Source organism: Lynx canadensis, chromosome X (assembly GCF_007474595.2).
Source record: "Lynx canadensis isolate LIC74 chromosome X, mLynCan4.pri.v2, whole genome shotgun sequence".
NCBI lineage: Eukaryota > Metazoa > Chordata > Mammalia > Carnivora > Felidae > Lynx > Lynx canadensis.
The window spans coordinates 11924871-11939533 of NC_044321.2; the positions used below are offsets into that span (position 1 = coordinate 11924871).

The window sequence follows — 14663 nt, forward strand, 5'->3', positions numbered from 1 at the left end:
CTGCTTCGGGTTCTGTGTCTCCCTCTCCCTCTGCCCCACCCCCGCTTGTACTCTGTCTCTCTCTCTCAAAAATAAACATTAAAGAACTAAATAAAGTACTTGAAAGGTAAAGTCAGTTTTTCCTCTCCATCCTGTCCCTTATTCACAGCGCCTTCTCAGGTGGAGGTTTAACATTGGGGGGGTTCATCTTTTTTATAGTGTGTTGGGGAGCTCTTTATAGAGAGGTAAATCTTATTTTTGTCATTTTCAGGAAAATTAGGATCCTTGCTACTGCCTACTGTTAAAGGAATTCTCATTTAAAAAACAATGGTCAGAGACCTGTTTAAAGAAAAAAAAAAAAGGCTTAAGGCCAAAAAATACCATTCTTAGATTTCAGATCACAAAGAAGAAAAGATGCTCTCATACTTCATATGTTTTTAATTTCCTTAGTAACCTTTCCATTGACATACTGGAGATACTGAATTTCAGAGTATGTGGCATTTGGCAACTTGAGATTTGGAAATAAGGATGCACAAAATACTGAAGCCAACAGAGGAAGAGAAATTTCAAGATTGGGATTTCTGAGTGGTTATCTGTTGAAAATGAGTTCTTAAAAAAAAAAACGAAAAAATGAGTTCTTCAGTATGTAGTCTATAGAAGAAAGTATGGTCCAGGTGTGCCTGGGTGGCTCAGTCAGTTGAGTGTCCGACTTCGGCTCAGGTCATGATGTCACAGTTCGTGGGTTTGAGCCCCGTGTTGGGCTCTGTGCTGATAGCTCGGAGCCTGGAGCCTGCTTTGGATTGTCTCCCTCTTTCTCTGCCCCTCCCCCACTCGTAACTCTGTTTCTCACAAATAAACATTATAAAAAAATTTTTTTAAAGTATGGTCCAGAAATCATTTTACCTTACAAATTGATTTGTTCAACTTTAAATGCTTGCTTTACCCTAAAAACGATTGAAAACTGTCATTATCTACTGGACTCACTAATGCAGAATAACTATCCCTAAATCGAGTGTTCTTCAGTACTTTCCTAAATATAGTCAAGATATACACAATTAAAGGTGGTATTCCGAGCTGAATGGCCTTCACAGATCATGGAGGACAAAACGGAATAAACACCAGCTTGTACTCAAGGTAATTATGAGATGATGGGGTCTTTTCCCTTGGGCATTCATGGGCATTGTGTGGAGGGAGGGAAAGGGCAGTTTTTAAACCACTTGACTGGTTCATTCGAGTGTGCATCTTGAACTTAAATGTATTACTGTTTTTTAAATTTATAACGTGATTTCTATTTATGATTTAAAAATTCCAGCTCTGCGTTGCCAGCAGAAGCCCATCAGGCCTGTTTCCAGTGAATAAACCGAGTATTGGAGACTAAGTCTGCAAGTATCTTTTTAGCAGACTAGAAACTTGATGGTAGTTGATCCTTTGTTCTTTACCATCCTTGCTTTAGTATGTAACATTTCCCATCTGCACTTAGGAGGGGGTCCCTTAACTATCATGATAACCAAAGTTTTGAGTTGCTGCTTATATTAGGCAGTAGTTTGCAAACATCAGTTCATTTTGGCAAGTGTGCTAGCCTTTCCGGGGCTTGGGGGAATGGGGATCCGGCTGATGTGCAGTACCTTCGATTACCTGGAGTAATCAAGAGTTGCTCATTCAGAAAGAGTAGAAAAGTCAACTGCATCAAGGTTTTAAAAGCGGCATTTATTGATTGAAAATAAATGTGTGGATAGGCTCTCAGCATGGAACCACATTATTTTTTAATGAGCTTGAAGTACATGAAGACTCCTTACATCTTCCACCATTTATCTTGTGTGTGCTTTTAGCAACCACATTGAAACGGAGATGAATTTTTGACATTTGACTGAAAAAATGTAAAATTCTTTAAGCAGCTCCCCATAGTTGATAAACCTTTGCAAAGAGAAGGATAAAAACACACTACAATGGTATACGTTGAACATTTATTACAACCAATTGGTGATGTGATAAGACAGTGCTAACATGGCCCGAATATGTATTGGTCACAATCACAACAAAGCTTAATCCAGCCCAGCAGATACAAATGAAAGTGTAAACCATGAAGACATGTTTACATACACAGAAGTATGTATAAAAGTGACATTGAAACAATTGTACAGCTTTAAAAAATACAGGGCCCACTAATGCCATTTTACCTCATTCGACTATCACTTTTATATGAAAGGTGGTGTCTGCTTTTAGATTTATGATAACTAGGCAGTGCCATGGAAGGGAATGAAGCTGCCCTAACGTTTGCAGCACTTGTAAGTGGAGGGAAGCTAAATAAATTTGGCTCTAACAAGCACCCCGGAAGGAATATTCGTGCTTTAAACAATGACTTAAGCAACACTCTGTGAAGAGAAGAAACATGTTTTCTGTAAGATGCTGTTATGAAGAATTCCAGGTTACGTCAATGTTTCCTTTTTTATTTGGGGGCATCAAAAACCATCTAAGTCACTACATGGTTATGACCACAAAAAAATCTGTCTCAGGAGTTGAATGTTCCTTGGCCTTAAAAATAACGTGCTCACTATTAGTCGCTCTCTGTTCCTCGTCCCAGGTCTGGAATGCCAGGGAAAGATTTTTTAGTGTAAAACACACCATTTCAATTTAGTCATTTATGTATTCCCTTTAAGTATGTAGTTTCCAATGAGGGTCTTTGGTATAAATTTGGTTCTCTTTTTTAAAGTTTCAACATAAACAGTTAAATTTTAATTCATTTGATATGTATCAATTCCCTTTATCCTCAGATATACTGAAATGTCCCACACTAGTCTTTGGTTTCATATAACCAGGTTTCATATTATAATTTTTAACAGTTTCCTTTGCCAAAGACTGTAATTAATGAATGTAGATTGCCTAATTGTGTCATTCTCATAGATACATAATCAGATTGAGAGAAACAGATTTAAAAACTAAAATATCCAGAAAAGGTACCTTTCTTTTTCTGCATCATTCTAACTCATGTTTAAGTCCCTTAAGTTATCACTTGATTAACCAAAGTTCCCTTTAAAAAAATTTTTTTTGTGTGTAGGCCTGAATGAAGCAGCTTAGCAAAACAGTAATACTGACAAGACGTCATCTTATACCATTAGCTAACATGGACATGAAGGCAGTGACCATCTACAGTGTGTGAAATGTCACAAGAAGTCATCAACAAGGGAGGTGAGTTATGTCAGTCCAATTTCTTCAAGAACACTACGTGGGGTTTCAGCTTCCTGTGGAGGGAAAATGTGAGACTCTGGTAAGCAGATCCGGGGAAGCTTGAGAGTGTGAAATTGACACGGAGGGATGTGCAAGTTTCAGAGAACAGTGCAAGCAGTTCATTGGTTTGGGCACAGTCTAAAACTGAGAGCAGGCGGTTATTCAGGGTTGTGGACCCCAAAAGACCACAGAAGGGTATTTTCAGCATGCATTAAATACCCACTAATTACCTACCAATGTGCTGGGTACCATCGCTGTAACACAAAAAGCAGTCAAGCCCACTGGCAATTTAGGAAATCATTGCTACTGAATTAGCTACAGGAAAAGTAAGTTATCTTTGTGTTAAAATTCAAAACCTCCCCTAAATAAAAAGCAGGGAAAACCCCGAGTTCTTCTGAATCTTCACATAATGTTGTTTCCCATGGCCCCCCCCCCCTTTTTTTTTTTTGGTCATGTGTATTCATAGAAATGTCTTACTCTGAGTTTTTACTCAGTTTTTAACTTAACTGTCCCCAGCAGCATGGCTTCAGAAACTCACCTTCCCAGACCTCTCCAAGGCAACCAATGGCTTTGGTGAGGCAACACAGAAAGAAAACCTGGGGACAAAGGCATTTTTGTCCTATGTAACAATCAGTATTCATTTTTAAATGTCAAAGGAAGACAAGACAAAGCAGGCATATCTAGAAAAAAATTACTTAATATTCCAAAGTGGCTGATTTTGCATATCACAAAATAGGACCAGGTCAGATTCAGGGGTTACTTGCAATAATTCTGTAATTAAAAGGCATACTAGAATTTAATGGAGAAAACGTAATTTTTAGTATCCAATAACAAATTAACTTACTTTTGCATCCTAATTATGGTACAGCACAAAACAAGGAAAAGAACAATATTAAACTACAAATCCATACGTTAGATTTAATTGCATGTAAAGCAGTACATGGAATAATCTTAAGTAAATTAAACGCTAGTCTGTTTCCGTATTTGGATAGTACTTACCTTCATATAGAGATTTGAGGGAGAGAAGGCTTAGTGCCCGACTTCTAGAAAGTGCTCAAAAAAATGTCAACCGATAACATTACACAAATGAGACCTAACTGAAGGTATTTAGCATTTAGTACTAAATAAAGTACTATAAATCAACTCTGCATATAAAGTTTTTATGGTAACCTTTTAGTAGGTGTGTTTACTAATGAAAAATGGGTAAAAAATCAGCTTTGGTTAAAGAAAAAAATTCTGAAGTATTCTTGCCCTTGCCACCCCTCCCCCCAACGAAACCTCAGCTTAACCAGGCTACACATCAAAATATATATGGTGGATAAGCAAACAAGTTAAACAGCGCCACAAGATTACAACCCGCTGGAGGACATTCTACAACATAGGTGACTCAGTTTTAAAAAAATGGCAAGGAAAAAAAGCAGACGAGTTGTTAAAGATGAAAAGACTTAAAAGACATCAACCAGATACAACGTGAGCCTTGTTGGAAATCTGGTTCTAACCAAGTATAGAAATGCATTTTCAACAATTAGGTGAAATTGAACCAGGAACAAGTATTAGGAATTACTGTCAATTTTGGGGGCGGGGGGAGGACTGTGGTACTTCTTTCTCCTGGTGATACATATTGAAGGATTAAAGATGAAATAAGAGGTCTAGGGCTTGCTCTAAAATACTGAGGCAAAAATGGGGGTGGGGGGAAATGGATGACGAAACAGGCATAGTACTAAGAGTACTGAGCTGGTGGTTGCTGAAGCTGAGTGATGTGCACACAAAGGTTCTCTTTTATTTGCAGGTCTCAGAGTTTTCACGATACAGTTTAAAGAAAGTCTAATGGAAAGATGCAACAGTCCCAAGAATCATGTAAGCCAGTCTCTTTCCCTTCTCATGTTTAGCCTCAGACATTACATATACTGTACTGACATCTGAATCACATATATCTTAAATAAAGGAAACAATTTAAAAACAATCGTTTCCATTTAGGCCTTGAACTGTAACCAGTCCATTTACATGCGGACTTTGTTACCATATGGTAACTCTATTTTCCTTAGGATTTTCTTAACATTTTTTCTCTAGCTTACTTTACTGTAAGAATATGGTATATAATACATATACAAACGAGGTGTTAACTGAATGTTCAGGTTGTCGGTAAGGCTTCCAGTCCACAGTTGGCTGTTAAGTTTTTGGGGGAGTCAAAAGGTGTATGTGAATTTTCAATTGCCTGGGAGGGTTGGCGCTCCTAACCCACTCATTGTTCAAAGGTCAACTGTAATGTTAAATTGTCTTTAAAAACACCATACAGCCTTTAATGCATTTATTAAAAGATGCCTACATTGAATTCCATGCAGGTACCATTCTTCACTTATCCATGTAAGAATGACTCCCATTCTATTCCCCAGAGCTGGTCAGACTTCCCCTATGTCCTTACTGCCTGTAATCCTATATGGCATTTCCTGAAGAGAACCATGTTACGTGTCCCATATGCATTATTTAAAATATATGTCCTTTCCAAAAGGCCTACTTAAAAGCAATCAGTTACATATTTGATTCCTTGAGACTTGTACTATTTGTACATCAGTTTTTTTTTTTTTTTTTACAAATTGTGTTCATAATATAAAATGTAATTTTGCCATGTTCACACTGAAATTGTAGCTCAAAATTACCTAGAAAAACTATTCTCTAAAGTAATCAAATTCATAGAAACAAAGTAGAATGGTGGTTACCAAGGGCTGAGGGGAGGGATGGGGAGTTGTTTAATGGCTACAGTTTCAGTATGACAGGATGAAAAATTTCTGGACATCAGCTGCACAACGTGAATATACTTAACAGTCCTGAACTGTACATTGAACAGAATTTGCCAGCTTAACCATTTTTATGTTTTTTAAATATGTTTAATAAAATTACCTGGAAAAACTAAAGTGTAAAATATATTTGTCAAAAGGGATGGAGAAGAAAAAAGTCATTCACATGAGACAAAGTACATGCAATACTTTTATTTTAGACGTGCAAGAAAAGCGATTTCAGAATCTACTAATTTAAAGCAAGCAGCTGTATACAAATAACAAAAGAAGCAACATCTTGTTACAGCTCAGCACACAGCATCCAAAGCAAACAGGCATGAGACAATGCATATTCAGCATTAAAACCAGATGAATAACATATTACAGGGTTGGGGGAGGGGCAGAGGACAAAAATGGAAATGAAAGACCAGTGTCTCCCAATGCTTTCAAGGTATAATGCTAAGTTTCCCATTTGATAGCCCATCCAGGTGCTTCAAATGTCATGCAGTACAGCGAGAATGGAAAGAACTGGTCTGCATACCTGCCTAATAGACACTCTCATAGGTCGTCTTTCAGTGGTAAACCTGTTTGAGCATCTTTTGAATTGGTTTAATGATAGCTTAATCAGGCTTTAAACTCTCTACATATAAGCAATGAATTATTGGATACTTTTCCTTTTATAATAAGTTGCACGTTTTAAAACTATACACCATAATCAATATTAAGTCTTAATATTTAGAATATAAAACTATAGTTAACAAATCATTAAGTATTTAAATGAAGACTTAATCTATTATAAAACCATCACTAGTAAAATACTAGTATTTAAACTGTATTAGGATTTTAACTATATAAACAAACTCAGTATTAACATTTTGAAAAGGTTATTTCCTATTAAACAACAGATACTGTAGAAGAGACTTCTAACACAGTTTTCTGATCATTCTTAAAGGGACTGTTCAATATTGTGTGGCACAAATGTGATCCAATATACATGGCATTACAAACTTAAGAACTGTGAATGTTTCACCCTTAAATATTATGTAATAGTACAGATTTTACTTTCTTGAATTATTTCCAAATATACTTTTATGTGATACGTTGGAATACATTAGCTCACAGAGAGCTGTAATACAGTCACACTAAATAGAATTTCTTTTCTCCCCCAACATCTGAAGACCAAGTCACAATGTATGTTACGACACCGTTTATTCTGCTGTAGCACTTCTGCTATATGCTCTTTGGTAAAAACTTTAACGATTGCTAACGTTTCCTCTTACAAGATGAATCATGTACGTGTTTAAGGTGAAATACTACTCAAAACATTCATAGGCCATATTTCAAGAAGAAATTAAACCAGTTGAGAGCAGGAATAAACTATATCAAGATCATATATAGAATGAAAATCAAACAGAGAAATGACGACAGGAAAAAAAAATTACAATGGTGAAGGTATTGATTCTGAAATGATTATACAAGATAATCAGTCACCAAGCTGAGGGCATTTTCTTTCATAAGTATATCAGCTCTCTATTTCCTCTGTGCAATTCTGCATACACGATGAGTAGTCATTTAGTACACAGGGACATTAAAATATTCATGACGTGGCTACAAAAGAAATGCATATATTCTTATACAGTATACAAACTGAGAGACACAATCAGATTTCTAGAATGTTTACTGCACAGTAAAGAAAATGGAAACTTAAATTTTTGTTTTTGTTCTTTGGTCTATGGCTGAATATTTAGCTTATAAACAGTGCTAAAGGAGTTCAGATTCCTCTTTTAAAAACCTCATATAATGATAATCAAAATGATCTATGTCCTACAAAATCCAAAAGCACTGTATTTACTAACAGGCTGAAAAGATTTTCAGTGTAAAGTCATCTGGTCAGTACTGAGTTAACTGAAAGTTCAATTAGAACACTACCTCCCGCCAGTCTTCAAGTATGTCAGGATTTTATTACACAAAGTAAAGGAATTTAATCCGTTAATGAAAATCGTTACATCCTAAGGTGACCATAAACTCTTTTACAGATCCTAAAGGAAAATCTTTCCCAAGAAGTAGTGGAAAAGCAGTCACCCATTTGGTATTTTAAGTAGCAATGGAGGTTTTTAATGGTTCACTTAGCTTTAAAAAAACAGAACAAAAAGAAAACAAAAAACAACAACAAAAACTCCAAAGACAATGCCTTTAAGACTGAGGATATTACTTTTTAAATAATCCTCAAGATAGATTATAAAGAAATCTCCAAAAAGATGTCAACTGTCTATGCCTACAAATTTATGTAAATAGAAGTTTCTCATGTCAACGAGGTAACCTGAGGTGAGGTTTTAAACTGAGCCTAGAGTGTCCAGAGATGGATTTCTAGGGACTCCACAAACCCCTTAAAACTAGAGGCAAAATTCTGTGCAGATTTTCCTGAGAAGAGGGCCCAGGGCTCTTTAGACTCTCAAAGGGATTTTACCCCTGCCAAAAGGCTTGTGATTCAAAGTTTAAAATTGCTCATTTGAGTGCTTCTAAAATATCCTCATTTTAATATTAAATTCGGCATTTTGAAATGTTAGGCTACAAAGTCATGTAAACTGTTCAAATATGTGACAGATCTCTCATACGAGAACCATTAAATATAAAAGTATCTGAGAAGCACCAGTTAAATTTTAATCCTCAGATAATTCTTAAACACTTTCAAGAGACAGTTGTGCCTTCTTCCTCACTCAATACAGTGGAATGAACCAGCAAGTTAAAATAATGTAATAAACCCCAAATGCTTCATGTTCTTATGGAAGCTCTCATTTGCATAGGGGAATTCTATTTCTGTTATCAGTGACATTAGCGCTTCACAGTATTTACTAATACTTTTTTGTCAAAGAACCTCTGAACCTATTTCAATAGTCTGTGTAAAAAAAAAAAAAAAAATTCTAAGTCCCAACAATGAATGACTAGCAGAGTAAAATTCCCTATGAAAATAGCAGTTAAACGAAGTATTGGGACTATCCCTTAAGATTTAATGGAATCAGACTTATCAGGTAATACTAAAATATAAATAACAAACTTGACAAAAACCAAACTGAATTCATAGGTCCTACTACATTTTGATGCGTGTCAGAACTCCAGCACGTATTCTAGTACGCTCTCTTACACCCAATGAAACTCTTGCTGTGATACATATTCTCTGTTTTCTGGAGAGAGAACAAGAAAAGTTTAAGTCTGTCAACCTTTCACCTAAATAGCAGTTCTTTGAACCTTTATATTATAGCTTTAAATCTTTTTGTTTTCTCTTAATTCTATACACACTGTGCAAAAACCAACCATGGAGAGCTTATGCCCATTGAAAGAAAAGAGAAAGGTAGTGTCCCAAGTAGGGCTGAGCACACCAGCAGTCCTCCCCAGAAGAGACTTACTATGGAAGAAAACAAACAGCTCTCAAACATGACTGCCCGGCATGTCTGACAGACCTTTTACTACACTTCGTAAAGGAAAGGGGAGATGCTAAACCAAACTATTCCTTACAGCCAATGATCCATATTAAGTATACTTAAACAAGAAATTAGCATCCATCAAGTGTGAAGAATATTCTTCACAGGGAAAAATATTCTTTCAGAAACCCTAAAATGCACACAAATAATGTATCCTTTTGCCACTTTTAAGTTACCGTAACATGTTTCAATAATTTCTCAGTTGAGACAGTCTGAAAAAGCTGTGCTATAAATGCCTTAGTGACCACTTAACATTTAAGGTTAATTTTAAGCTGAATGATAGATATGCCCACATTAGCCAAATGATTTTTTTCTCTAATATCCAAAGAAAATATGACAGCGGATTAAATATAACTCTAGTATTCTGGGCCCTCACACTATCAGTACATCTAATGAGTCATGGAATAATTATTTACTTAAGAATTGGGGAGGGTGAGAGTCAAGCGTGTCATAATGCACAAGGGGTCCTGTGCAGAACCAGAACTACTATCTTTTTCCACTACCCAGGCAAGGTGAGTTTCTTAATACACTAAAACATCAGCGATTTCAAATACAGGGGAATAGAGGCCAGAATGAAAACAAACATTTTTTTAATACAGTTGTTTTATTACACAAACACCGCAAATTGCCCTTAGTACCAATTCTCTGGAGACCTGTTCTCTGATTAGAGATTAGACATTATTTTCAACCTGAAATGGGCCTACAGTCCTGGGCAATCCTTTTACTCCTCACTCATTTACTCCCCAGTTAAGTCTATTCCAAACCCTCAACATTTCCCTCAGGTTATCTATGTCTCCTCTTTCTCCTCCGTCCCTAGCAGCTCTTCTCTAGACGAGTTTCTCAAAGAAAATGACAACTTTCTCAATTTCGCTCATCCAGCTGATGAAGAAAAAACAAACTACAGCTTTACTCAGTTATCTCCTCCTAACAGGAGGAAGATGTGTCTTGCCTAAGACCAATGCTTTTGATTCCATTCCCATTCACCCTGCCAGTATACTTTCCCCTTTAGTCTATCGCTGTCTGCATTTGCTCCTTCTCCTTAGTGTACGTGCATGTATGTTCAACTTTCCTCCATACTAAGAGTAACTTTCTTCTCAACCCCCTACAAAAAGAACCAGAGGTAGCGGGAAGTGGAGGTTAACAAACACAGCAGAGAGAGGAATTAAGTTACACCTGTTCTTTTTTTTTTTTTTTTTTTAACGTTTATTTATTTTTGAGACAGAGAGAGGCAGAGCATGAACGGGGGAGGGTCAGAGAGAGAGGGAGACACAGAATCGGAAGCAGGCTCCAGGCTCTGGGCCATCATCAGCCCAGAGCCCAACGCGGGGCTCGAACTCACGGACCGCGAGATCGTGACCTGAGCTGAAGTCGGACGCTTAACCGACTGAGCCACCCAGGCGCCCCAAGTTACACCTGTTCTTAAAACTGCCTACATTGCTAAGACAAACTCCATCACCTTCGAAATTCCCAGAAAGTCACCACACTAGGCCGATAACTCATAACAATCTGGGAAACTGTAATGAAATCTGGTAAGCTAGCACTTATCTGAAGACTTAAGTCTTGTTGAGATGAGTGCTTAAGTTAACTACTGGTATTGGATCCAAAACGGAAAACCTAGTCTCCCGATTTTCTAGTACACAAAGAGAAAATAGTTTACATTTGATGAAAAATACAAGTAACTATAATTTGAAGTTACTGCTTTATTCGTTTTTCTTGTAGAGGGGCTTCACTTATTCCTTGTACTAAAAGTAGTATCCTCTGTCCTTCATGTTCTAGAATACAAAGGTCCAGGGGCGCCTGGGTGGCTCAGTCGGCTGAGCATCCGACTTCGGCTCAGGTCATGACCTCGCCATTCGAGCCCCATGTAGGGCTCTGTGCTGACAGCTCAGAGTCTGGAGCCTGTTTCAGATTCTGTGTCTCCCTCTCTTTCTGCCCCTCCCCCGCGCTCGCTCTCTCTCTCTCTCTCTCTCTCTCTCAAAAAAACCATTAGAATATAATGGTCCTTTTTACTGCCCCTCACTGTATTCTGTGGCAGAATTCCTACTCTCAACTCTGGAACCCTATTCCTTGTGCTTAAAGACCAAAGGGCCAGAGAAGATCCAAATTCACGAAGATCTATGTTTAGCAATGAATAGAAAGAGAAGAACTAAAAGCCCTTATAAGGTACCTTTTATGACACAGCTCATAATGTCAGTCGTATTCCATCAGCAATTGTGAGGCACTAGTAAAGTCAGAAAGTTTTCTGACATTAAGTTAGCAACGATTGGCAAGAGCAATATGGTTGTTCCAGATAGTTAGGGTCTAAAATGGCCAAGAGCATACAAATGCCTCACTTTACATGCTGGAACTTTCTTTTTAGCAAATTCTACCTGATTTTACCTAATGGAATAACACAATGTGTACTCTCCCATTCACACAACATCATTTTGTCATTTAAAAAACTTGTAAATTAAAAATATATTTCTACTTCTAGTACATGTTTGTTTTACAGTTCTAGAAAAGGGAGGGGGACCTCAAACATTTTCACAGGTAATGCTGATAAGTTAATGTCTCACTCCTAGATCTTTCCTCACTTGATATACTGTGAGTATCTTTCCTTATCATTACATAGAAATCAATCTCATTGCTTTTACAACCAGGTTAACAGTTCCATGTATGTAGGTAGCATAATTTTCTTAACCTATTTCCCACTGATTAACATTTGGGTAAGTTCCAATGGCTTAATATTACACTGAGTCTTAGTGTATTTGTATATTTCTTTTGGACACAATTCCTTGAAATTTAACTGATGGGTCAAAAGGTGTACACATTTAACTGTTAACAGCACCAAACTCATGCTCCAAAATGGACTACAAAGTTTAAGTGGTCATAAGCAGCAGACAAGAGGGTTGCTCATCCATGCCAATCCAAGAACCAAAAGAAGTTATCATTCATATTTTAATTTACATTCCCTTACATAAAAGGGCCATTTGTTTTTTTCTCTCATCTGTGAATTATTTTCTTTCATCTGTGAATTATTTATTTATATCTACTGTTGTCTTTTTCTATTGTGCTGATCTATTTCTATTCCACGTCTCAAAAGTTTGTCTTAAAAATGATAGGGATAACTACCATCTTGTAAACCCTGCTCTAAAACCTATTAGTTATAAAATACTAAGGACAAATTACTTTCTCTGGCAGTTAATTATACTTTTCAAATTAAAAAAAAACAGACTAATTAGCAAATATCACTTTAGACTTGAAATAGTTTTAAGCATACTTTAGGGTAACTGTATTGTATTTGCCTTGGTCTTCCATTTGGATCAGGACTTGAAATGCTTTAAATTTGATCAGGGTTTTCAAAACATAAAAGATTTCCTTGAATCACTGAATTTCAAATATTCAAACTCTCTATCTTTGCTAAGTAAGTTCTTGAAGGCTAGTAAGGTACAGAAGAACAACAACAAAAAAAAAGTCTGCATGTACAATAAAAGCCTGTATTTGCAAATTCTGATCATTTAAATTATTCCTCCTATAAAAAAAAAATGATCAAATCCCTAAAGTGAATGGGGAAAACAGCAGAAAATTAAAAAAATATTCTAACTGCCTGCAGGGTATACTCAATTCTGTTTCCATGTAAAAACTCAATTACCTTAACAGACATCAACAGATTTGGTTATTGTTCAGGAAACGAAATTATATAGTGACAACCCACAAGCTTTGCTGTGGGTTAGGTGTTGAAGTCAACCACAGATTATCTCCCCAGGCACTGGTTATCAAGTAAGGGTGATTTCATTGACTCACAGAGGTGATTTTTATAGCCATTTACATGTTCTCATTAAGCACATTTGTCCTTCTTTTACTGTCCTTAGGGTTTTTTTTTCCCCCTCCTGCTTTTGATTCATTGCAGCCAATCATTTATACTCTGGACTATATATTATATTGAAAAGATATAGTGGTCTGTAAAATGTAAATGGAATCTTTGTATATATATCCTATTGTGTTAAACTAAAGGTTCTTAAGCAGGGCACTCCTGATACTTGAGGCTGGATAAATTCCTTATTCTAGGAGGGCTGTCCTGGGCACTGTTGGACGCTTAGCAGCATCCTTGGTCTTTACCTACTAGATGCCAGTAGCACTCCACTGCCTGTTGTGACAATCAAAAATATGTCTAGGCATTGTTTAATGTTCCATGAGGAGGCATAATTGCCCCACTCCCCATCCCAGTTGAGAACCACTGAGTTAATCTAATCGTCCCTGGTTGATGGGTAAATTATGTTTTAGTGTGCGTACCTGTATTTGCTCATTCTTCTATAATGGACATTTTTATTTAAAAAAAAAAAGGCAATAGAGGAAACAATAAAAGAAAATGTAAAAGAATGTGTCAGTAGGGGGGGAAAAACCCTCAAACCTTGAAATTTTTCAGAAAGTACTTTTTAAAGAAAAAAAATCACCACCAACGGCTAGGAATATGCTCTTTGCAGGTGCCAGTCTTAGGCCTCATGCAATCAATTTAGTAGATCAGGATCAACATCGAAGAAAATAGAAGAGAAAATGTGAGATTGCAACACAAGAAATAAAAGTATTATTTAACAAAATATTTTTTCAGTTTATGTGCGTGTAACTACTGTGATATAAAAATGTATTTTACTGTGGGTTCTTGTCAAATATCTTTGAAAATCAGATTTACAGCTACTGATTTTAAGTTACTCCAACTTTTCACTATTACAAATAGCCCAGAGTAGCAAGAGCAGGCTTAAAATGAGTTAAAATGAAACTCATTTAACTCATAAAAATAAAAGGGGGGGGGATCCTCAAATTCTGAAAAGCAGGCAAATACAGAGCTCAAAAAACACATCTAGAACAAAATGATTAGAACCTGAAAACCAGTGATCAAGGACATTGGCCAAATTGTTTCTTATAAAGCGTAAAATGAAAGACAAGATTTGTTCTGCCTTTTGTTTTTTCTGCATCTGCCTTTCTGTATTTTCCATTTCAAGCATTAATGTAACCAAACCTTACTTATCTAGTTTGTTCTAGCAGACCCCAATCAAGTTTACCTATAAAAAATTACAATATGGGGGCGCCTGGGTGGCTCAGTCAGTTAAGCGTCTAACTCCCAATTTGGGCTCAGGTGATGATCTCATGGTTTGTTGGTTTGAGCCCCATGGAGCCTGCGTGGGATTCTTTCTCTCCGTCCCTCTCTCTGGTCCTCCCCAGCTCTCGC

At 36.7% G+C, this 14663-nt stretch overlaps 1 protein-coding gene and 1 long non-coding RNA gene across 7 annotated transcripts in view; one reads left to right on the forward strand and one right to left on the reverse strand.

The window, feature by feature from the left end:
* Positions 1–1665: 1665 nt before the first annotated feature.
* The window catches only part of AP1S2 (adaptor related protein complex 1 subunit sigma 2), a 28383-nt gene continuing 15385 nt past the window's right edge, over positions 1666–14663 (reverse strand). Inside the window, exons 5-6 of one of the 6 annotated variants that reach the window (XM_030305080.1) lie at positions 3743–3800; positions 1666–3218 (exon numbers count right to left, since the gene is read on the reverse strand). In XM_030305080.1, the coding sequence (XP_030160940.1) occupies positions 3211–3218; positions 3743–3800 (66 nt within the window). In that variant the 3' untranslated portion in view covers positions 1666–3210. Of the gene's footprint in view, positions 3219–3742; positions 3801–4048; positions 4058–6171; positions 7587–7709; positions 9161–14663 lie in introns of those variants that run through there. The other 5 variants (XM_030305081.1, XM_030305083.1, XR_003966532.1 and 2 more) reach the window with 5 other exon arrangements.
* On the forward strand, positions 3214–6108 carry LOC115507024. Its single transcript, XR_003966533.1, has 2 exons — positions 3214–5061; positions 5547–6108. It is a non-coding gene; the product is annotated as an uncharacterized LOC115507024 (long non-coding RNA).